At 50.0% G+C, this 24,111-nt stretch overlaps 3 protein-coding genes across 5 annotated transcripts in view; 2 read left to right on the plus strand and 1 right to left on the minus strand.

The window, feature by feature from the left end:
* The window catches only part of LOC117890654, a 61,998-nt gene that overhangs the window by 12,693 nt on the left and 25,194 nt on the right, over window positions 1-24,111 (plus strand). The window contains exons 2-7 of one of the 3 annotated variants that reach the window (XM_034795621.1): window positions 797-2,236; window positions 2,296-2,986; window positions 3,058-3,160; window positions 3,245-3,382; window positions 4,631-4,706; window positions 4,774-4,903. In XM_034795621.1, coding sequence (XP_034651512.1) covers window positions 1,199-2,236; window positions 2,296-2,986; window positions 3,058-3,160; window positions 3,245-3,382; window positions 4,631-4,706; window positions 4,774-4,903 — 2,176 coding nt within the window. In that variant the 5' untranslated portion in view covers window positions 797-1,198. Of the gene's footprint in view, window positions 1-789; window positions 2,237-2,295; window positions 2,987-3,057; window positions 3,161-3,244; window positions 3,383-4,630; window positions 4,707-4,773; window positions 4,904-13,359; window positions 13,682-24,111 lie in introns of those variants that run through there. The other 2 variants (XM_034795622.1, XR_004648590.1) reach the window with 2 other exon arrangements.
* LOC117890663 lies at window positions 10,439-10,798 on the plus strand. The gene is made up of 2 exons (XM_034795636.1): window positions 10,439-10,529; window positions 10,591-10,798. Exons 1-2 carry the CDS (start codon window positions 10,476-10,478, stop codon window positions 10,744-10,746), a joined length of 210 nt encoding a protein of 69 aa, XP_034651527.1. The 5' UTR covers window positions 10,439-10,475; the 3' UTR covers window positions 10,747-10,798.
* LOC117890660 (odorant receptor 45a) lies at window positions 16,745-18,205 on the minus strand. Its single transcript, XM_034795633.1, is given in 3 exon segments — window positions 16,745-16,890; window positions 16,956-17,861; window positions 17,864-18,205. Coding segments are annotated over 3 exon segments (1,137 nt in total). The 5' UTR covers window positions 18,041-18,205; the 3' UTR covers window positions 16,745-16,836.

The following is a 24,111-nucleotide window of genomic DNA, read 5'->3' on the forward strand; positions in this document are numbered from 1 at the left end:
AAGATAAAGCAGATGCAATGCACACACACACACAAGCACACAAACAGAGTGGGAGAGAGAGTAAGAGATAGGGCGGGCAGTAAGCTCAGCTTCAGCTTCGTTATTGATACCGCTACTCCCCGCCCACCATACCACTCTGGCACACAGCGGCACTCGCTGAATCAGTGATGCTCGCTTGGCTTGCATTTTGCTGTTTTAAGTTAGCTTTATATTTGCTTATTTGGCTTCGAAGTTGGGAATTTATAAATTCTACAGTTTTCTATGGGCTTTATATGGGTTTCATATTGTTCTCGCACGAAAGGACATATCTATGCTTTGAAATAACCTAAAAAGTATTTTAAACACACACATTTAAACACCTAAAGCGTGCTGGAATACTGCCAAGAAAAAGTCGCCGCATCACTGGCGCACTCAACGGAGGAGAATGGCTTTTATGCGTATGCACATATGACAGAGTGGGTGTGCTACTGTCTCTCTGTGTGGGTGTGTCTGTGTCTGTGTTGGGTTGGGTGGGTGTGCGTGCAACAAGTAGAAATCTGTTACACTCATGAATAATGGAGGCAGACGCGAGCACGAGCCAGGAGCCATAGCCAGAGAAGTGAGCAAAACTATTGGCAAACGTGGCCTCCCCCTGCTCCACAGCCCAGCCTTTTGCGTCCTTGACTATTGATGGGCTGGCAGAGTGAGGGTCTGTGCCTGGCATGATACGGAATGGGGGATTGAATGCGATGATTGTCTATTGAGTCGTTGAATTGGCGAGAATCTAATATCTTGTTGCCGTTGTTGCAGGTGCCAGTTGCCAGTTGCCGTGCTGCAGCCCGTTGCCGGTAAGCGCCACTTACGAAGCCATCGGCGGGTGACACACAAAAGGGAAGCTCCATTGAAAAGGCAATTGACGAAAAAAAAGTACAAAAAGAAGAGGAGGAGCAGCAGCAGAACACAGGCAGCCGTGGAGGAGATGCGGCGCTGCCAACGGTGACACCAAACCCCTCAGCCCCAGCCAGATGACGGGTGGCAGCAGCAGCAGCAGAAGCAGGAGGCACGGCTCGAGGACAAACCGATCAACGTGTCAACGAGAACGTCAACGTCAACGCGTCGAGGAGGATGCAAATAGTCGCAAACAAGTGGCAGAGCAACAACAGCAAACAGAGAGAGCGCCCAACCATTGAGGAGAGGCAAAGAGTCGCCCATCCGCATCATGGCAGACGCGGAGGATAGCAACAGTGGCGCCAGCGGGCATGGGGGCCAGGAGTCGCTGCGACTCTTAACCAAAATCGACAAGGCCGTCTCCACGAATGACATCCTGCTGGATCTGCAGCGTGCCCTCACCTACGAGGCGGTCTTCAGCACCTTGGTGGAGCACAAGATGCAGGCCCTGAAGCGTGACTACGAGGAGCACAAGCGTGCCAAGCGGGCCAAGAAACGCAAGTCCATTGGTCGCATCTTTCTGCCCCGCAAACTCTTTGGCGGCGGAAGACGGGGCAGCCGGGAGGAGGAATCAGCACCCGCGGAGCAGCCAGCTGCAGCAGCCACAACCACAACCAAAGCAAAAACAAAACCCAAAGGCAAAGGCAAGCCGCAGGATGACATCGAAGTGGCTTCGGGTTCGGTGAACGCGTCGCTGCCCTGCCTCGGGAAGAGCGCGGAGCCGCTGGAGGATAGCCTGGCCAGCAACTCGCTGAGCACCTCATCTGCCGCGGGGCCAGGCCAGGCCCAAGCCAGGCACAGCCACAGCCTGCTGGTCCACGCCCAAACCCACACGCACACCCCAGCCAAGGTGGAGCCCCCGCCACGGCGCTCCGGCAGCTCCGAGGACGAGGAGGAACAGGACAGACGACGGGCTCTGCGCTCGGCCAAACATTCCACAACGACCAACGGCGAGTCGGAACTACTGCCGCCGGTGGGTGCCGGCTATGATAATACCTCGACGACTGCCACAGCAACTGCCACGGTGATAACTGCGGAGCGTGGCGGCGTGCTGCACAGCTCCACGCTGGCGGATGACAGTCTGACCGCCTCGCTGCGCGGCAGCATCGAGAGCCTCTCCTACTCCAGCTCCCGCTGCACCGTCAGCTTTGGCGGTGCCGAAATCATTGCCGATGCGGACACGCGGGAGCGCCTGCGACTGGCCAAGCGGCTGCGCATCCTGGAGGCCAAGTCGATCAGTGCCCAATGCAGTCCGATCTTTCCGCGGCATGTGGTGCGCTCCTTTCCGCTGCCAGCACCACAACAAGCGGTGAGTAGGGGGTCCACATCTCGCTGTTCCTCCAGCTAATCTCTTGTGTCTCTCCACAGCGCCTGCACATCAATGTTCCCTCCAGTCTGGCCATGCAACCTGCGCCCCCGCCGCCGCCCCATGTGGCCGTGGAGATTGAACCCGCACCCGCTCCGGCACCCGTGCTGCTGCCACAACGCAAGCGGCTGCTGCCCAAGCAAATCTCCTGCACGGACAGCGCTGGGCTGGCGGCCAGCGACTTCGAGGGAGCGGCCTACGCGCGCTACTTCTCCCGCCAAAACACCTCGGAGGACAGCGCCAATGTGACTGTCAGCACGGTGCTGGCCCAGAGCGACTCACAGTCGCTGCACGCCACGCCCAGCTACGCGAATACGCCCACATCGGCGGCAGGCAGGGAGCAGGAGCGGCTGAAGTCGCGCAGCACCGGACTGCTGAATGTGCGGCCAGCAGTGGCCACAGGCGCGGTGATCATTCCTATGGAGAACGGCGGAGTCAGGGCAAGGCCTGCCCCGGTGCTGGCACAGGAGAAGCTGCACCGAATGACGTCCACTTCGACGGGCTCCAGTGTGGCGCCCACGGGCTGCTGCAGTGCGGCCAAGACGGCAAAAGAGAAGCACGCACAGAGTCAGAGTCAAGGACAGGGACAGGCACAGGGCTACAAAGCCGCGCTGCCCTCAGCCGCTACGACTGCGATGGCAGCTCAGAGCACGGGCAGCGATGACGAGTACCGACGACGGAAGCGGAAGTACAGTAAGTGGCCAAAGAGCACTCGGCACTCCCGTAAAGCTGCTTCAATCATTCAGCATTTATCTTCCTCTTAGAGCGCCATCACCGCTGCTCGGACCCAGCGCTGGTCTACCCCACGCCCAGTGGCCTACAGCAATATGTGCACGTGCTCGGCCTCGCACCCGGCTCGCAGTCCATGTAAGTCCAGGCACACTAAAGGGAAACGACTCACAGCTAATGTCATTTATTATCCTTTGCCTCCGACTCCTGCTCCCCCCACAGACAATGCCCCTACGGCGCGGACTCACCCTGCGACCTGCAGCTGGACATGGAGCTGGATCTGGACACTGATGCTGATAAAATCGACGACCTTGAGCAGATGGTGCCCGGCGGTCATCAGCGACATCGGCGCAAGCATCGGTGAGAGTCCATTTCGGGGCAGTCCAGTTGGAAAATCTCTTTGTGTCCCTCCCCTCTTCGTTCCTCTTGTGCTCCCCCTCTTTGGGTTAGTCTTTAAATCCTTTCAAGACGAGGACAAAGCGCTTGCTGCCCATTGCTTGATTTGAGAAATGATCAGAGAGCACATAAATAATTGTCCAGCCGATGGATGCTTGCTTGGACAGGTGCAACGGCAACAAAGGGGCCCGCTGATGGCCTTGAGCTGCACTAATAAATGTCCTGGCGATTGGACGATTGGACATGGGCCAGATAATGCCCCTAATGTGGCAGTCAGCCTGCTCCCTGGGGGTGGAGGTGGGTGACACTGAGCAGACAAAAATTGATTGACAAGCTTTTGTGCAAACAGTTGGAGCAGTGGGTGGCAGTAGGTGGCACGGTCTGTGGGTGGCTGGCCCTGACTGTCAACCCAATGTGCAGCCTGCCGCAAGTTGTTATTTTTGCTGCTGCTGCTTCGCCTGCTGCTCCTCTCTCTCTTTTTCTGTTGCTCCATTGCCAGGAGGCAACTTCCGTTGCAAAAAATCCAGCAATGGTTGTCGGCATGTTGTTCTTCGTTATGCGATGCTGAGGGGTGGCAGGAGGTGGCTGCTGGGTGCTGGGTTTGGCCCTCGTTGAGGGGAAATTGCGGCAGCTTTGTAATGCGGAAGTTTTGCAAAACCCAAACGGAAATAGGGCAAATATGTTTAAGCTTCTGTTTGCAGGTAGAGCAAGAACATATATTCGCATGTGTGTGTGTGTGTATCTGTGTGTGTGTGGATGGGGAGATAAACCAGCGTGGGGTTGATTGTGGGTAGTGAGGGATTAGGGTCCCCTAGACAGATTAATGTGAAAATTCGACTCGATAATGATTACATTAGGTGATAGCTGAGGCAGAGTTTCTGCTTATAGAAAGAAAACAGTTTTCAGTGTTGGTAAACATTAGGTTTAGCCATAACCTCAAAGTAAGCTTGATCCAATCCAATCATCAGATTGATTTATTGCAAATTCTGCTCAATGTTAGCATTAAGCTCCAGCTGTTGCAGAGATTTTGCTCAAACAACAATATCCAGCGTTGGCAAACGTTCGATTTAGTCAGAATTCTCCTCAATTTAATCATTAAAGGATAGCTGATGCTGAGATTTTCCTTGTTTCTGGCAAAGAAAACAGCTACCAGTGTTGGAAAACGTTAGCTTTAGCCATATCCTCAAATTAATTGTATTTTCCCATTCCCAGGCATCGCCACAAAAAGCGTCATCGGCACAAAAAACCCAAAATACTTGTACAGGACTTGGACACGGAGGTTATTAAGGTAAAAACAACAAAAACTAACCTAAAAAGGGTTACTTATTAATGCTAGAGTTTTATTTTCCCTGCAGGTAATTGATCCACACGATTTATCGAAGCGCGCACGTTGGACCATCATTGCCACCGCTTGTTTGCTGCTGCTCATGTGCCTCATGCTGATTGGTGTAACGTTGCGCATGGCACCGATCATCGATGATATGGGTAAGTGCAGAGAGATCGTTGTTCAGTGTTGATAAATACCAAAACCTGCTAAAAATGCTTATCTGCCCCTTTTGACAATACAAAAGTACTCGTATATCCATGCCTGCCATGCAGTTACCCGCAATTTATCCTCTATAAAGTATTAATTAAGTTAGATGAAAAGCTAATGGAACAAGTTATAAAATATAGATACAAATATTTATTCGCGCAACGTTATTATCCGCAGCAGAAACAGACATTTGTAAATACAAACATAGAACAGACACAGACACACAAACATTTCTGTATATCCAATAATCGATATATGTAATTCCTCATCTCTGCGATACGATCACATATCTAATGCCGTGTGTATTGTATTTTGTTTCGTTATATTTCAACTATAGAACTATACAAAACGAAATGTAAGTACAAAACAAGCACCAAACAAACAACCACTAAGAAAATTTACAGCAAAAAGAAACAAAAGAAATATTTATAGCAAAGAAAACTTCGGTTAAATCGAAGTTACACTCTCAGTTGCTCCTCGAAAAATCTTCAGGAAGGGATTTCCAATTTTGGGTACCCGCGAATATGCTCAGAAAGTTCTTACTTATTCCCCGTTGCAGGCACTGCCATGTTTACGTTTCTCCTGCTCGCAAAAGCTTGCGCAAGTTGAGCAAAGCTTTCGCTCTATCGCGCGGCTGTGCAAGTTCCCTTTAGTGTTTAAGCTTTTGCGTTTGTTCTACACGCTGTTATATGAAGCTCACCGAGCAGAGCTTTTGAGCTTGAGTTGCTTTTGTGGCTTTCACTCAAAGGAAGTCGCTCGAACCTACGCCCGCCCCTTTACCCACTTTCGCTGCTGCTGCTGCTGCCTTGAGCTTGCATTTATGTGTGCCATTGTGTTGCATAACAACGCAGTAACGGATGCGGAACTAGGACACATGTATCACATGTTGCATCTCACACAAACACACAGACACACACACCGAAAACCAATACCAATACCAAGACTGTTGCTGCTGTTCTTACTGCTTTATGTTGCAGCTTAAGGTTGCATGCCACCCCAATGATATTTGGGTTTGGGCTGCTGCTCGATTTGATTTTGGATTTGTGCCACCACGCGCCAAATGATCAGCCATCAATCATGCATTGGCCACGCCCCACTTGCCGCCTTCATTAAGAGCTGGCGTGAAAATTAATTAGACGTTGATTAGAAGGAGGCTGAGGCTCCAAGAACAGCTGCAGCTTGGCGGGTCTAAAGGTAGTTAAATGTGAACACGCAGCAGCTGTGCCTGCTCCCTCCCCCCACTCTTTGCTGCTCCCTTTTTTCCAAGGCGACGCACTTAAGCGGGGTAGCTGCGGTCTGGCTGCAGCACAATGGGCGCCAGCGCAGCGTGACAATGCCTGGTTTTCAAACTAATTTGTGTGTTGGCTCTGGCAGGCCTCACGCCGCCTGCCCGCACCGTGGGCCCAAATGCTCGAACGCACAAGCGAAAAAAGTGTGCGAGGTGCAGCGGGAATCTCTGTCATATTATTTTTAGTTCCTATTTTCTCTTAAAAAGTTCTCCTGGCAGTGTTAGTTTCTGCCCTGCTTCGATTACCTTTGTGCCTTTCGATGCTCAAAGATTTGTTTTTCCGTGGAATTTCAATTGCCGCGTGTCGTGATTCGAGTTTCAGCCGTGCCATTGTTGGCGTTTCAATTTATCCACCTACAACGTTGAATGGCGGCCGAGGCGAGGTTTCCTGTTTCCTGTGCCCGCTGCTCCTCCCTCTGGCTAACCCTTCATGCTGGCCACTGCTTGCCGGCTGCACATTCACGTTGTGCACAACGTGGAAAATGTGAAATGCAGTTATGAATTTCTTAAGCTAAATCTGCGGCAATGACAAAGCAGCTACAAAGCCCAGCCCCAGCCCGCTCTCTCTCTCGCCACGCTGATGACGCGCACCGCAAACTTTTTCCCCACAATGCACGCAATTTCCTTGGCAGAGAGAGAGTCCTGGCTGTTGTCCTGCCCGCGGCACTCACTTGCTCGCCCGCTCGCGCTGTGCGTTGTCATTTTTTGGGTTCGCCTGACTGTGGCTCTGGCTCTGACTCTGGCTCTGACTCTGGCTGTTGTTTCATTACGTTGCCGCACAACAAAACAAAACAAAAGAAAACAAAACAAATGCGCATAGTTGCGCCGTCAGTTATTATCCACTTGCAGGGCTACACTTTGTGGCAGGGCCAGGCAGGGCTCAGGCTGCGACTCCAGCTTCAGCTGTCACCCAGCAGCTACCCCCCTGCCACCCTCTTGTGCTTAATCAACACGCCGACGATGTTACTGCGGACCACAAAAGGCATTCCGATTGCCCATGCCCCATGGACAGAGGCACACGCAGCCGCCTCTGCCTCTCTCTCTGCCATTTGCTGAGCCGCAAGTATTTCAAGGGACCAAATTATTATCATAGCTTTAGCTTAAAAGCTGAAAAATGCCGCTGGCCCTCTGGCGCTCTGGCGCTGGCAAAGAATTAAAAATATTTACAGTATTTTGCCAAGTGAGCCAGCTACAGCTCCAGCTCCAGCCACGCCACTCCTGTCCCGCTTCCTGCAGACCTAAAAGAAAAAGGAAAACTTGGACCGAGTCAACAGAGACAAAGGAAATGTCCCTCTACGTGAGTGTGTGTGTGTGCTGTGTGTGTGTGTGTGTGTGTGTGCGTGTGTTGTTAACCACAAGCTGCACGAAAAATGCAAAGCATTCCAAACAAATATGATAAAACATATTTCCACATAGACAGCGAGCGGCAGGAGACTCCTGCCCGACTCCAGCCTGGCTGCGGGCAGAGCCACAACTTTTGTCATCCTCAGTTTCCATCACAATTTGCGCAGCAGCAAAACCCAAAAACAAATATCGACAGCTCCTACAAAGGCTTATGGGACAGCCCAACCCCCTGGCACTCGGATTAAGTCTCTCTCTCTGAACTCTGGCCATGATTAATGAGGCTTTGAAAAGTTCCTGCCCCTGCCCCCGTCCTTTGCCACTCTGCGCACTACGCTGGGTATTTGCATTAGTCTGTAGGTCTGTCCATCAGTCATCGCATTCATTTCAAAGCAATTTCTATATAGTTTTCGGACTGTAAGCCTTGACGATTGCCTCGCCATGTTGGCTGATGAATAGTTCATTCAATCAAATGCACTCTGTGGGGCATTTAGAGCAATGCACTTTTAAATAGTTAACTCGGAGGACTGCCGACTGCCTCCTCCTTGACTTTCGGTTGGTCCTTGACTTAATTGCAGAGAAGAGGAGAGCCAGCGGGCAGCGGCAGTGTCTTGCTTCTTGGCAAAGTGCCTGACGGGGCATGTCCGAAATTAAATTGGCCATGTTTAAGCAGCAAATTTGGACAGAATTAGACAGGCTTTTATAATCAGTTGAGCGCTGCTCTCCACTTCTACACTTCTCCACTTCAGCTCAAACAAAGGCAAAGGGCACGGGCCGTGGAGTACTTCACTTTGAGAGCTAATCAGCCAACACTCCCCCCCTCTAAGTGCCGCAGCACCTGAAGCAGCAGCAGCAGCCACAAAAATGGGAACCAAGTCCAGCGGCAGTGTGAAATCATAATGAGATGAATGCCCCGCCCCGCCCCGCCACGAGCCCAAAAACTTGCGCAAATATTTGGCAATTATTTAGTTTCGGTTTTGGTTTCGGTTGCGGAAAAACAAAAACTTTTGGCTGCTGGCAAACTGAAGAGCAAGGAAAAGGCACATCAGAATACCCACTGAAACGTGCAGGGAATCATTTAAGGAATATTTTGAAGCATTTTTAATGTATGTCCAGGCATGATAAGGATCCGCGCCTCATGCAGGATCTTTCTTATGAGCAGGAACTACATTTGAATCCACCTTTTGCCAGCACATCTCCCATGCAGATCTCTTTCTAAGCTTCCAAGTTTGCCACCGCTTTCAGGCAGTGCCCAGGCCCAGGCTTAGTCTCAGTCTCAGTCTCTATTATGAGTGGGAGGTCTGGGAGCTGGCAGTGGGTGTCGCGGGCAGGCGGTTGTCATAGAAAGTTGCGTGGGCATTGGGCGTGTCAAAAGACAAACGCCAAAAGTGCGCTGCGGGTTCGTGTCTCCCTCCCTGCCCTGCCCCTGCTCTGCCTTTTAAATGCTCATCACAGAATGAATTCGGCAGAAAAGTTTTGATAAAAATCCTATTATAAACATAAATAAATAGGCTGGCGGGATCATAAAAGACCAAAAGCGGGAAGGACCGAGCACTGGGGAGGGGCAGCAGCCAATGTTGGCTGAACAAACATTCGTGAGTAACCAAACTGAAAACGAGAAGCGTTGCCAGGACAGGCAGCACTAGCAGCTGTGGCAAGTGTAAGGTGTGGTGTGGCACGGAGTGCAGAGTGCCCAGGCAAAGTCAAAGTCAAACAATGAGGCAGCCAGCTGTGAAAGGACGAGCCCGAAACTTCATTAGTGCTGCTCATCCACAATGTATGCTGGTGGCAAGGACTGCCACTACGCTGGCTCTGGCTCTGGCTCTGCTCGGTTTTAGCTCTTGCACTTGCCCCTGGCCACACACACACACACACACACACATCCTTCCTTCCTTCCCTTCCTTCCTGCCTTTACAATGGCCTTTTTATAGCCTCACGCTTGACGGTTTTTGGAGCGTTTTTCAGCCATTCGCTTGCGGTTGGCTCTGCCAGACGAGGAGCCGCCACAGAGGCATATTCAATATTCATATTTCGCCAGAATATGGCGAATATTTATTACCTCAACAGACACACACACGTGTGTGTGCGTGTGTGCGGCATTGAAGTTCTACATGCGCGTTTTGGGGCTTGCCTTTTGTTGGCTTCTTGTCTTCCAGCAACTAGCAATTCAGCTCCTGCGCCTACTCCTTTGGCTCGTCCTTTGGCTCGTCCTTTGGCTCGTGCCTCTGCTTGTTGCTGTTTGGCTAACCGTTGGCAGAATTTAATCCCAAACTGAAACTGTAGACATTTTGCCAGTCAGCGCTGCAAAATGCTAAGCGAAATTGCTTTGCCCAGGCCCATGTCTGCCCCCAAGGTGATTTGCATAGCGCACAGGTGGGGGCAGGGCAGGGCAGGGCAGGGGCCAAGTGACTGCTGCCGCTCGTGCCTGAAATGAAAAAGACCGCAAAAAAATACACAAAATCGCGACTTAAATAATAAATAAAACAAAAATAAATGCCAGCAGTTTTTGGCCAAGGACAAAATTTCATAAAAATATAAAAATAATTATTAAATATTAAATGCAGCTCAAAAATCAATTTGTCATAGAAAAATGTTAAGTTTTTTCCCAGCCATAATATTTAATGATTTGAAATCAACTTAAATCGAAATCTGAGCTGGGAAAGTGTCGGGCAAGTGCCGCTGCGCTTTTGTTTATAATTTATTTAATTTTGTTTTAATGACCAGAAACACGCAAGCAAAGCACAAAAACTGCACCGCAACTTTAATTGACAAATTGTTTGATCGGCAATCAGTCACAAAAAAACAACGATAGAAATCTTTGAACACAACTGAAAATTCATATAAAAGCTGATGCCAGACTCCACTCTGCTGCAGTTACAATTTTCCACTACAAAATGAAGCAATTCGCACTTTTTGGCATTCTTTTGCTCATCCTGGCCGTGGGACTGGTAAGAGCTTGAGCTCACGATAACTCTTTGAACGCCAGTCAGCCCCAATGTCTTTTTGCAGTCTGAGTGGCCCCAGCAGGTGTCGGCCGTGGCCCTGGCCCAGGGCGGTCCGCCGCAATCCCAGAATGGTCCTAAAAACCCACCGAACGGCGGTGGCGGCAATCAGCAAAGTGGACAAGGCCAGAACGGCCAAAGTGGCGGTAAAAACAATAAGTAGAAACGGGAATGGGCTGTAAGCCATTTAATAAATAGTTTCAAACTGCAAAGAAGACAAAGTGTTTGGGAATTTTGTTTTATATTTATTACTCTACTTTCTGGCAGGATTTTTGTCACATTTCTTGTCCAGAGCGGTCCGCTTTCTAGGCATTCTCTAGCTGCGTTTTTATCTCCACATAATTTACATTAATTCTCATCAATTTCTGCCGTGTTTGGTGGCAATTATTCCACTCATTTGTTTAGCCTTCGAACTGATTTACATTTTCTAAGCCTTCACGCAGTAAATGTTTCCGCAGCAAAGCCAAATCCAGCATCCACAGGAAACTTTGTTGCCCAAAAAGGTTTCATTTGGGAACAGCCAAAACTCTGCCACACTTTTCTTGGTTGCCCCTTTTTAGTGTGCATTCAAATGTTTGCCCCTCAACTTTTTAAGGCCCCACAACATTTTTGTTTAATTGTTTTGGAGGAGGCTTGTCCGGTTTTTTCGTTGTGTTTCCGCTCTGTCTGGGTCGCAAAACTTTATTAATAAAGTGCATAAATTTGCGAGTGAGCAGCAGACGCGTGTAATAATAATAGCAATGCTTGGAAACATGTAGAAGAAAGTAGGGGAGAGGGGAGCGGGGATGGTAAAGCGGTGCACTGGCAACTGCTTTAGCGACTTGAGCGACTTTGTGTACTGCTTTGAACGGCAAAGTGCTGATTATTACCAAAAGAAGTGCCGCCAGCAGGCATTGCATAATTGCATTACGAGCGGAGATAAAACCCCCCCGCTCTCACTCTCCCCCCTCTTCTTTTACAACTGCGAGGCAGCCATGTGTGAATGCACCTTCGAGAATAACCGAAAAACTTTGCTATCCATCGGCATCAGTGGGCGCCGAAGAAAGAGAGAGACAGAGAGAGAGAGCTGTAAAGAGAGTGAGTCAAGGCAGGTAGCGGAATAAAGTGAGTGAGCGACGGCGGGTGGGAGTGTGCCCAGGGGTGTTGGTTGGGTATCAGGTAACGGTAAGGCGAAGACGGGAGGCAAAACAAACACAGCCTTCAATTACCAAATGCTGATGAAAAGCTAGGGCTAAGCTCAAAAGAAAAGCACGGGGAATGGCATGGGGAGTCGTGTATTCCCATTGTTCGATGTTGTAGAGTAATACATATCCCGCTCATGCATAATTTCCGTTCCGAAGGATATTCAGCGTACTCGAACGAGGCCGCCGCTACAGAAGAGCAGCCATAAGCAGCGCGTAGGGGGCATGGCAGCCCATCGCATCGCATCGCATCGCGTAGGGCGTAGGCAAACAAAACAAACCAAAATCGAAAACGAAAACGAGGCGAGGCGAGGCGTAGGGAGCTTTCACTCGCTCTCAATGCCAGCGTGCAACACGTGACGACACAACCACAAAGTTTGAGTTCCACTCAAAGCGAGCCAACAGCAGCCAAGGATGCGTCCAACATGTTGCTTCCCTTGCGGATGCTGCTGCTGCTGCTCTGTCGCTGCTCAGTCGCTGCCGCTGCTTCTGTCACTGCCCTTGCTGCTGCTCTGCCTCTGCCGCTGTCTCGTGACTTGCGCGAGGCAGCGAAACAAGCACGAGCTCAAACCCAAAGCACGAGCGAAGCACCCAAAGCCCGAACCCGAACGCTTCGCGAGCCGACCGAGTGCCAAGCACAAGCACAGCACGAGCGCCACGAACTGATAAAGCAGCGGCCTCCGGTTGGCTTCAGCAGCGGCCTAGCATCCAAGCAGCAGCCGGAGCGCTTCTCCGGCGGACGACGCGTCCGTTTGCCTCGGTCAGTTGAACATTTTCCATGCTGTGATCAAGTTGTCTTTTCCTCTGAGCGCCAAGCGCCCGTGTGCACGAGCGAGCAACTTACTCTCGTACATCGCAAGTCCGCAATCGGGGATTGAACGAATTTCCAACTACAATTTCTTTCAACATAAGCTAACAGTTTAGTCTGCCTCTAGTCTGTGTGTGTGTTAGTCTGCGACTCTGTGTGTGTGTGGGTGTATGCGTGTGCCTAATGGACAGCAAAAACTGTCGCAGCAAAAGGCGTGGCAGTTGGGTTTGGAGGGTGCGGTCTTGGTCGTTGGTCGTCCGTCTGCCACATGCACTTGTTGTGCAGCATCAGCAGCAGCAGCAGCAGTAACACAGTAACTGGCAGCAGCATTCGTCTGCCAGTTGCTGCCACAGATGGGTGCAACATTCCGCTGCAAGCGTAATTGGTTTTCCGTGTCCGTGTGCGTGTGAATTACAAGTGTTTATGGTCTTCATTTATTCGATTTTAATTCCCCGACAATTTTGCAGAGTTAAACGCAAAAACCATGAAATAAATTATAAACAAAAATAAAAATAAAAATTGTGAAACGACGGACTGACTTACATGCATTTTATTAGTAAATAATAAACCAAACCAAACCCGAAAATCAATTCAATCGAAATAAACACCAAACAAAAGAGAGACAGAGGGCGCAAGAGAAAGAGAAAGAGAGACAGAGATAGAGAGGCGTCCACAAACATTTTCGCAGCTCGAATGAAAATTGAAACGAGAACAAAACGGTTTCGCACGGACAAAGCAAAGCAAACAAAACAACAGTGCAAATGAACAATAAAATATAATAAAAGATAATAAATAAATGTAAAATAAATAACAACAAAACAAAGGAATTCCAATGTAAACGTTAAACACGAAAATGGGGCAGGAGGAGGATAATTAAAGCAGAAAAAGAGAAGAATCGAGTACCGAGAAGCAGCCACAAATTGAATTCAGTCGTCGACAGTTAACTGCAAACCCCAACTAAAACCCCAAATCGAAATCCAAATTGAATTACCAGCAACAACGTAGAGGGGAAGAGGAGAAAGATTGGAGCAGGCAGAACCCCCCACACACCCCCTAAAACGTAGGGCAAAATGAAGTCAACGAAGCCAAGCGCCATGGAGCCAAAAATTGTAATGTACCAAAACGAAAACCAATCTAAAAAATAAAAGCACCAACACAAAAACACACAGAAAAAATAAGCAAAAAAAGTAAAATAATTGAAGCCACATTATACAACATTTAAGAACCGAACACTCACACATTGAACAAAATAAAACCCAAAACTCATGCGACATTGCAACAAGAAAACAGCCAACTCATGACAGGAAAAAAGTCATTTTTCAGCATGCGAGTGGAAAATATTCCTCTGCCTTTCTCTTCTTTCACTGTGCTGCGTCTTTCGCTTCTATTTGAAAACAATTCGACAATGCCTCACCCGAAAATGAGACAAAAACGAAGACACACAAAATGTCATTTGTAATTTCCATACTACCAGCATTCATTGTAGCCCCACCCAAACCACAGCTGAAACATCGCTCTTGTATCTGCTAAATCTATGTCTTGAATGTACCACACGCAGTTCCTTGCCTTCTTTTGTTTTTTACGAACTTTCTTTTGTTTTTTATGCCACGTTCAATAATATTTATCTGTGCATCTTCCGCTGTCTTGACGGCTGCCAAAGAAGCGGCCAAGTGAGTCCCTGTCAATTATGTGCCACACTCATCTAAATTATCATTATAATCGTCTTAGCATCTTGGCTTTCGGGAGTGCTCATTGATTTTGTGTTCACTTAGCACATTGATAATATTTAATGGCTTTCAATGGTTCCATCGCTCCTCCCCCTGCCGCATAAACTATTAGTTAATTGTGCATAAATGAATTGCAATTTGAGGTAACAGCAAACATTTGCACATGTGAAAATGATCTAATAATTATTTCGATTGCCATTTATCACGCAGCCTTGGCAATTATTTACTGGAATTACATTTGCTGGCATTTCATTTACGAGTATTTGAAATATTTGCCTGCTAATTAAAAGTTATAATTAATAAAACCAAACCACCAAAACTCAACGCTCTTTTGTATGCTGCTTTATTGCTGCATTTTCTGTGCATTTTCTAGGAATTTCCTTGCATTTCTTTCAATTAGTTTTGCATTTAGCTTTGAAGTTTGTCTGGAAGTTTGTGCCTTGAATATTTGCAGCGCTTTGTGTCTTAAATTTGGGAATTTCTCAAATGTTTTTCCACTGATTGTTATCTTTGGACCAAAACCCGATCGAAATGCGAGTGAATGAAGCCCAAAGTCGATGCCACGTCTCGTCCCTTAGTGTGTCATATAATTTGCATAAGTGCTTGTCATGCATGCTGGCATCTCTTCTCTGCCCCAAGGGAGAGTGCCTCAGTCGGCGACTCCAGCATGGACGCTGCCTCAAGTGGGTCACGCAAAGTGCCATCAAAATGGGTTACAAACCAAAGGGATACAGACGCGTAAATCTGCCAAACAGCGGGGGGTGTGCGTTGTGCAGCATCGAAAACAAGTCAATTTGGCAGCTGGCCAAATCGCTGGCAATTATGTGGCAAAATATCCAATCAAAATGAGTAATAACAAAATCTGTTTGTTGCCACACGGCACCCAATGCAGTTTCGGCGGCTTAAAGCGGCTTAAAAGTGCACAAAGTTCCAACTAAATGAACGCTGATTAATTAGCAGGCAGGCCAGGACACCCGACACCGAGAGTTAGGAGGACCGACCTTTGGCTTGCTTTTATTTGCCATTTCAGTCGCTTTAGTCACGTTTCATTGTGTGTGGAGCGAGTGTGTACATATTAATTAATGCATAGAAATGTGTATTTAAGCGCACATTTATTTTTTAGAACATTAATTAATGTAATTTTCTATTAAAAGTCGCTCAGCCCTCGTTTCGCTCGCCGCTCTCCGCTTTAACCTTTTAAACAGCCGCTGAAAATTTTAATTAGAAAAGTTTGTGGCCCGTGCATAGGCGTATAGGCTGCTGTGTGCTCAACCGAAAATTATTCAAGCACACACACACACACACACACACACACACACGCACAAGGGCATTCCGGCTGCTGGGACACTTTTCGTTGCCTACTTCTTGGGGCAGGTGAAGAACTCGTGACTCGATTTGAATTTTCAATTAGCAATTGCATAACTGTTTGGCCAACTATGCGCCGCTAGCGGCAACTACCAGCAGGATCTCTGCTTCATTTTTTTTATACTTTTTTGCTGTTCGATTATCAAGCATACGCCCTGTGGTACCACTGACCAAACATTCCCCACACAAAAAGCGAGTGCAGACAGGCGGCCACTGTGTAGCTGTCGGCACTCTTGCCATGTAGCTGTGGCACCGCACACCACGCCCCCTCCACTGTCACGCCCACCTGGCTGTTGATGGAATTATTGTGTGCTCAACGAACCGCAAGCAAAAATCTCTGTGCAGGCTCCAGCCGCAGTGGCCGCTGTTTGCGTTTCTTTCCATTTTTAATACACATAAAATAATGTTCGCAGGCGCCGCAATTTGTGGCCGAGTTAATGCTCGATTTGCTGTTTATGCTGCAGGTGTAGCCTCCCCGCCCCGCCCGCCCGCTGCCTGCCTGGCTTTGTGCAGTTATTAATCGTTGCCCATTTGTTGTGCCAAAGATGCTGACCAGAGCCGTGCGACGCCCGCTGCAGCGCCATAAATCAAATGCCAGAGACAAAAATTAATTATGCCGTGCGGCCGCAATTTGTTATGGAACTTGCCACAGCACACAAATCGTGTCCCTTTGTTGCATGTGCAAAATGTAATAAAAGAAATTCCTCTTGAGCCTCAGACTGTGGCAACTCCGCACCGTAGCCGAATCTCGACAGTTGCTAACTGAACGGAACATTCCACGCCGCAGGCAGCCCACAGCCCACAGCCCACAGCCCGCTCCACATCCGGCTTGGGCTTCGCATTCCAAGCACCTGAGCAGCACTCAGGCAGGAGGCAGGAGCCGTGGCACTTCGGGGCTAATGGCTGGGAATGGCTGCACATAGTTCAGCAGCAGTTCAGGCAGCTATTTTTCCAACAACTTGTTCTCAGCTCTCCCCCCGCTGCTGCTCCCGCTGCTGCTGCTGCTGCTGCATATTTCCAGCTAACAAATTCCAGCTGCAGCTCTCTCCGTATCTCCTGCGTGTGTGGAATTCGCTTATGAATTTCAATTCCAGATGGATGGAATGGCAACTGGCAGCTGTACCTTCGTGTGCAACTAAAACTAAAGCGAAGCGCGGCAGCCAATCCTTTTGTCAACGCTCAAAAGTGCGCAGCAGCGCCAGAAAGGAGCCCGTGGTCTTGGTCACCTGCGAACGAGAGAATAAACCACAAATTAGAGAGTCAGGGAGGGCTCAGGCGGCGGTCCACCCACCCAGAGCAGCAGCGGCAGATCCACATCAAACATGTAGCCAAACACCTTGGCGGGCTTCTGGGCGCGCATCAGCAGCAGCTGCCACAAGCGACGCCGGCCAGGCGGCATCCGCGACCAATCACACTGCGAGTACACCGCCACAGCCACGTGGCAGCTCTGCTGCTTGAGGTACTCCCCGCCGTAGCAGTAGGAGCTCAGCTGCATGAAGACGGTGAGCAGGAAGGCGGCGCGGAAGGGCACCTGCGGGCTCCAGCCGCTGCGCGTGAAGCGGAAGGCCAGCATGCAGAGCTGCAGGTAGCTCAGCATGTACTGCACGAAGACGATTTCCGCGAAGATGGAGGAGAGCTCGGCAGCCAGTTCGAGAGCCAAGCGATGGCGGCGAATGCAGGACACCAGGTGGACATCCTCCTGCTGCTGCTCCTCCCGCTGCAACTCCAACTCCAGCAGCTGAAACTGCGCCACGACATTGTGCACCAGCCAGGAGAATAGCGTGTCCGCCACGATGGCCAGCCAGGCGGCAGCAGCCACGCCCAGCACGCCCCAGGCATAGATGGGCCAGTAGAAGCGCGCCTGCCGCTCGTCCAGCCAAAAGTTGAACTCCATGGGCGTCGTGGGGCGGAAGCGGCCCTCCAGCCAGTAGGCCATCAAACCGTTCAGCATGGGCGCCACGGCAGAGGCCACAATCACGCCATAGGCAGCGTTCCTGAACGCCTTGGACACGTACATGTCCAGGCGGTTCTCCTGCAGGATGCGCTCCCGCCGCTGCGGCTGGCCGGACGCCTGCCGGTTGAGGCCGTGCAGGCGATGCACCAAGGCGCCAATGCGTCGCCGCTTCACAATGAACGCCACAAACTTGAGCGTGGACAGCGAGCCCTGCATGAACACGGCCAGATTGTCGGTGAGACTAGCGTCAGATCGCCGAGATCCTGCAGCCCGTAGACGACCATGGGCCAGTTGTGGGAGACCAGCGAGAGGATCAGGAGCGCCGCCCACAGCGGATGCCTCATGGACAGGCGCGCCGTGCTGGGATCAAAGCCCACAATTTCGAGCGCACGGCGCTGTATGGCGAAGTAGCTGCTGTCCATGGCGAGACTGCAGCTGAGCGGGGACTCCCATGGGGTTTATATAGAGCGCAGGAGGATTGGGTTGGAGTTGGAGTGCCGGCTAAGTGGATGTCGTTGCCGCCCCTCAAATTGTGGCTGAAATATTTATGCGCTCAGCTAACGGGCTACGTGATGAGGTTACAAAAGCGGGCGGGCGGAGAGGGTCTGGCTGGGTGTGGCAGGAGCCAGATCGGCGGCAGTGGTGCGGCTCCTGTGGCTGTGGCCTTTGTTTTGATTGGGAATTTCCAATTTCACACAATAATAGTTTGTTGATTTGTGTCTCGCATTAGCACAGAACAAATAACAGTGCTCAAATATGCAGAGAGGCGGGAGACAGCAGGCGGCAGGCGGCAGCAGGCGACTTCCAAATGTTTTTTTAATTAACATTTTTCGGTGGGCGCCGCCCCAGGGGCGTTTAACAGACATAAATAAATTAATATGTCGCGGGGGGCCTTGTGCCTTCTGTGTTTTGGTAAATATTACCAAATATTTACGCAAATATTCAGCAGAAAAGTCTATGAAAAAAAGAGCGAATTGAAATGCAATTAAAATGTTGTGCACACACTTTGTGGACCCGCAGTGGAAAGCGTTTGTTAAGTGACATTCAATGCCACTCCAAGTCCGCCCCCTGCCCCCTGCCCCACTCCGCATTCCCTTCCCATTCCCTCCTTATGGACTTAACCCTCCTGCTCTTGGGTTTCTTTTTGCTGCTGCCTGAAATCAACAAGTAAAATCGGGCTCCAAATTCCTTTCGCTCAAATTGAGTGAAGTTTTCCTTTACCCAAGGGGTTTGTCTCCTTCCTCCTCCTGCCTTTTCCTTTATTTTCGGAGGGTCAGCCGCTTAATGTCCCCGCAATTAATCTCAAGCCGCCGCGGGTTTCTGCCAGTTTCTACCTTCATTTGCATGATGGGTTCTGTGACTAATTTCTGATGTTCCCGTGGAGTGATTGGGCGTGCCTGGGCGTGGCGGAACGCTAAATAACGTAAAAAATGGAGCATGCACTGGCACTGGCAGTGGCAGTGGCACACAGAGTGGGCGGGGGCGGTGGCTAAAGTTGCAATTGAATAACTGAAAAAGTTCCCAGACGAAATCCAGCAGAATTGATTGCTTATTTGCTGAAAGCGGAGCAAATCTCAGGGGGAAGGGGGAGAGTCTCTGGCTACACATATCCGCTGCACAAATAATACTCGAATGTGGTAATTGACTATGCACCGAGGCAGCATGCAAGAGAGAGGGGGAGAGGGAGCGACACACAGGGCAGACGCAAGACTCCGACGAGCCAACAATGAGCTAATTTTAAGCTAATATTTATGCAGCAATTAAAACGGTTCAGCTGAGTTGAGTTTGAGCTTGGAATTAGAATGAGAACGAGCAGGATAACGATGACGACACCCTGCCACGCCCCATGCTGCCGCCTCTCCTGCCACAGCAATTGACAGAGCAAACGGGGCAGGCGTGGAGCTGATTTCCCGCTGCCTTTCCCGCTGCTTTGCCAACTCATAAATGGCTCATAAATGAATGCAAACTGCTGCAAAAGTTGCCCCCACCCGCCTCTAAGCTGCAAGCAAATCCATGCCACATTATGAATAATATTTGAGACATTTCTCGAGCGAGAAGGCACAAGTTTCGGGGCGCACTTCGAGAGTGGATTGGACCGCACATAAGCCCATCACAAGGCGCTCTGGACAGCAGCGGGGGAGTCGGCAGGGAGCGGAGTCAAAGACCCATCTAGCAGCCAATAATGCTGGCCCTCATCTTTGGGCTCATGTGGCATGTAAAGTGTCAGATGTCTCTGACTTTTTGCCTCTTTGGCTTCAGCACTTTCAGCAGCTCAAACAGAGACAGAGACACACACTCCGCCCACTCATCTGCCTAATTGAATTCCTTAACGCTTTGCCATAGCCTCTGCCCTCTCCCCTCTGCCCACTGCTTTGCCCTGATCCTTCGTCCCATGTTGCTCCAGGAAATCTCAGCGAGTTGTTTCCTTTTTCCGTTTTGAGTGCCTTGTGGCATGTTCGACACTGGCTTGGCTTGGGTGCTGGCACCCTGCTGGCAGCCACTTTTGCACGCCTGTCAGCCAAGAACTCAGCCCCCTTTCCCCAGTTAGTAGTCCGCCCCCGCTGTCAAACTGTGCGCCTAAGTATGTGCCATGTCGATGTCGATGTCCATGTCCAATGTCCAGCACCCGCATGCCTGAATGCCAATTCTATGTGTCGCTTTTTAATAACTGTGTCAATCGCTCTCCCTCTAGCACTCTCTCTCTCTCTCTCTCTCTCTCTCTCTTTCTGTGTGTGTGTGCTGGCCATTAGCTGCCTCAAAGGGCCTGCAACGCTTTCGGGGCAATTAGTGGCCAGCCGCACACGCAGTGGGACTCCGCTGCCCCACAATTTCATGCATGCGACGTCGCACATTTGCATTAATTAATCGACATGTCCGCACTTGTCGATACACTCACTAATTGGGCTAATCGTGGGGCATAATTTTGGGTCAGTCTGTGCCTGCGCCCCTCTGCCCCTCTGCTGATGCATTCGCTGCCTCTCTGGCTCCCATTAATAATCAATATTTTGTGTGTAAATTCAAACAGCTGCTGGCTGCTTGCATGTCTCTGTCTGCGTCTAATTGGGGTGGCTCTCTCCCGCAGTAGCTTAGCTTTTCCTTAAATGATTTCTTAGCCACGTTTGGCAGCTTCCTTCACGCTGCTGACTGCAGCTCAAGCGCTTGTCAACTGCCAATGCCCGACTTGAGCCTCCCCGCCCCGAGCTGCCTGCCCCCAGAACTGTTTTTCTCATTATCATGCCTCGATGACTGACTGCCTGACTGACTGCCTGCCCGACAGTCTCTCTTATTTGATGTTTTATTCAAGGCCTTTGATCTTTTATGCGCTTTATCTAGGCCAGCAAATAAACGTACAAAAAAATGTCTAAAGAGCGAGGAGAGGCAATGAGAATATGCGTTGACAATGGAGCCCAAAAAATGGTAGAAAAAATGAAGAGGCGGCAGGGGTAGAGGCACGACCTTGATGGCAACGATTATGACGAAGGCAGCGGCACGGGGCACGGGGCACGGGGCAGAGCTTCAACAAAAGCTGCATTAATCCTTAATAAAGGCGTCTAATCTGCCCGACGAAAGTTGATTCAACAAAACTGATTATGGCCAAACAACAATAACAGCAGCAGCAGCGGCAGCGGCAGCAGTCTAAGCTTCAGCTACAGATACAGCTTCACGCGACAGCTGCTTGCTGCGGGGAATGTCAACTGCAGGCGAACACGCGAAACACGCGTCGTATGCGCAATGTCAGGAGCAGTAGCGGCAGCAGCATCCCCAGCCACCACCTTGTTTGATGTTGTCGCTGTGGCGTGTAGTCAGCGTTTTTCTTTGCGAATAGTTGCGGGCCAAGTGCAGGGGCATAATTAACATAAGAGAGCAGAGCAAGAATTTCGCATGCTGCCTGAGTGTGTGTGTTGTGTGCTTGAAAGCTTTTAAGCAACACTCTGCCACACACACACACACACAACCGCAATAGAGTAGCCAGCAAAAAAAGCTAGTGGCGGGAGGGAGCAGCAAACAAAGATAACTGTCAAAAAGTGGTTGTGGGGGGAGCAACAACATTTTTCAAGTGCAAAACTTTGTGCGCCTTTTTTTTGCAGACAGACATCAATATGTGGCGAAGAGGGAGGAGGCAGAGGGAGGAGTAGAGAGCAGGGAGCAGGCAGCGGGCGAGGCAACAGCCAACTGCTTTTTGTGCAGCAATGCGATTAAAATGGCGGCCCTCAGCGCAAAACACACACAAAAAGTTGTCAGCTATGCATGTAGATGTAGATGTAGATGTGTATGTGTATATGTATATGTAGATGTAGATGTATATGTAGCTATGTATACACAAAATAAACTGGCACAATGTCCTCAAATGGGTCTGGGTTTGGGGCGGCTGGCAGTCCATTTCCTTGACCGAAAGCCAGTCCTTATTATTTACACCCGCCATTGCACACTGCACACTGCACATTGTGTGGGTGTGTGTGTGTGTGTGTGTGTGTGTGTGTTAGTTCATGCAGAAAAAAAGGAAACTGCAGCTGCATCTGTGTGTGGATAATCGTGACGTCAGCGGCTGTGGGACAATGTAGAACACGTCTAAGGACAAGCAATCTGCCAGCAAAGTCGAACTTGAGTCGAGTGCAAATTCATGCAAATTGGCAGCGTAAATGGGCAGAGAACAAAGCGAGTAAAGAGAGAGAAGAGAACTGTTTAAACAGCGAAGAAAGATTAAACGGAAGCGCGGAAATGCGATGCCAGGCAGGGGACGGACATGCAGGAGCGACTTTGATGGCAAGATCTGACTGACAGTTGGGAGTCACGGAGAGCTTCAAGTCGTCGCGGATCATTGGCAAATAATTCTTTATTTATGTTTGTGTGTCGCGCGGAAACTTGGCCAAAGAATGCGGCAAGATGAGAGGCAGCAAGAGGGCAGCAAAGAGCATGCGAATAAGTGAAACTTTCGCGGAATGCAATGCAATAAGCCGCTGCCCCAGTGGAGGAGAGGAGAGGAGAGGAGCAGCAGCAGTGGCAGTTCCAGTTGCAGTCGCAGCTGAAAAACAATCAACTTGGTTTAAGCCTTTTGTTTTTTGTCCGCTTCTGCTTCTGCTTCCTTCTGCCTTTTGCTGCATTTCTGTTGCGCGCAGGAAATTGAGTGTGCAACAGCCGTGCGGGGGTGCCGCGTGCTGCATGCGGTTTTCATTTTCTTTGCGGCAGGTGGATTGACTGCCACGACCTTGGCTTGGCCACCCGTGCAGCGGGCGGGGTCCGTGGGATCATCTCCAATCAGCCACCCACTTGGACAGCCACTTTTGGCCACACTTGAACCTTTTGTTTATGCAAATCAGCAACAAACAAACCAAACAAAAACGCAAACTGCTTGCCCATGGCCCAGTTGTTGGACAGCCCCTGCCCCTGCCCCTGCCCCTGCCTCATTGTCTCCCACTCTCTTTCTCCCTCTCTGCCTCGGCCTCTCCTTCTTCATATTTTGTTTTCTGCGCTCTTTCTTCTGCATTTCATTGTCAGTGCTTTTTGCGTCTTTGCCTTGGCTTGCCTTCCGCCTTCGTGAGTTATTTGCATCAAACATTTTTCTCTGCAGCTTTGGCCCACACCCCCTCCAACCCTTGGCATTTCTTCCCTTAGCAGTTTTCGCGCTGCTTTTGCCTCATTTCTTGCCATTTTTCGCATTTTTCGGGCAACGTTTGCTGCCTGCCTGCCTGCCTGCTGCCTGCTTCGAGGATCCAATTTGCTCTCTTTGCAGCTGCAAGTGTGTGTGTGTGTGTGCGTGTGTGTGTGTGTGTGCGGGAAGCAATTAAGCCTTTGTTTCTGAGCAAAGAAAGGAACATGCCCCAGCCCATTGTAGTTTGTTTTAATGTTTTACGCGGACTTGACCAGGCCAAGACTCGCTCAACTGACAGGCAAAAGACACACACAGGACACACAGGACACGCAGGACACTGAGCACTGGACAATGCGTCAGTCAAGTTGTTTTTTTTAATTAAGCAGCAAACAGGGCGTGGCAGTGGCAGCGGCAGCGGCAACTTTTCAACTTTATTGTCTGTTTGAGCGTGCAATATTTGAGCTGGGAGCGCGCCGGGGCCAGGGACGAGGCAATTTAAGTCAAACAATAAGAATTTGAGTCCAGGAAAGTTGCGACTCATCGCCATCACTCGTTGGCAACTGCTTAACTCAATAAGAGTTGTACAAATACGAGAGGGCAGAGGATTGATGTGCATGGAGGGGCCAGCTTCAAACGGAAAGTTTTCGCTTGTAAGGGGAGTTGCTGCGAAAAGTTTCCACAGCGAAACGTGGGACAGAAACAGGGAGGAACGGTGGGAAGGAGGAGCGCAGTAAAAGTAATTTTTAATATGCATAAATCGCTCCCTCGACAGGGCTTCAAAGGCGCACATGATGTGCCACAGGATGTGGCTCACACATCCTGCTCAGTGAGGGGACAAAACCGCTCGTCAAGCAGCGAGCTGGCAAGCATCCGGCGGAGGAGCTGACGATGATGGAAGGGAAA

Source organism: Drosophila subobscura, chromosome E, assembly GCF_008121235.1.
Source record: "Drosophila subobscura isolate 14011-0131.10 chromosome E, UCBerk_Dsub_1.0, whole genome shotgun sequence".
Classification (NCBI taxonomy): domain Eukaryota; kingdom Metazoa; phylum Arthropoda; class Insecta; order Diptera; family Drosophilidae; genus Drosophila; species Drosophila subobscura.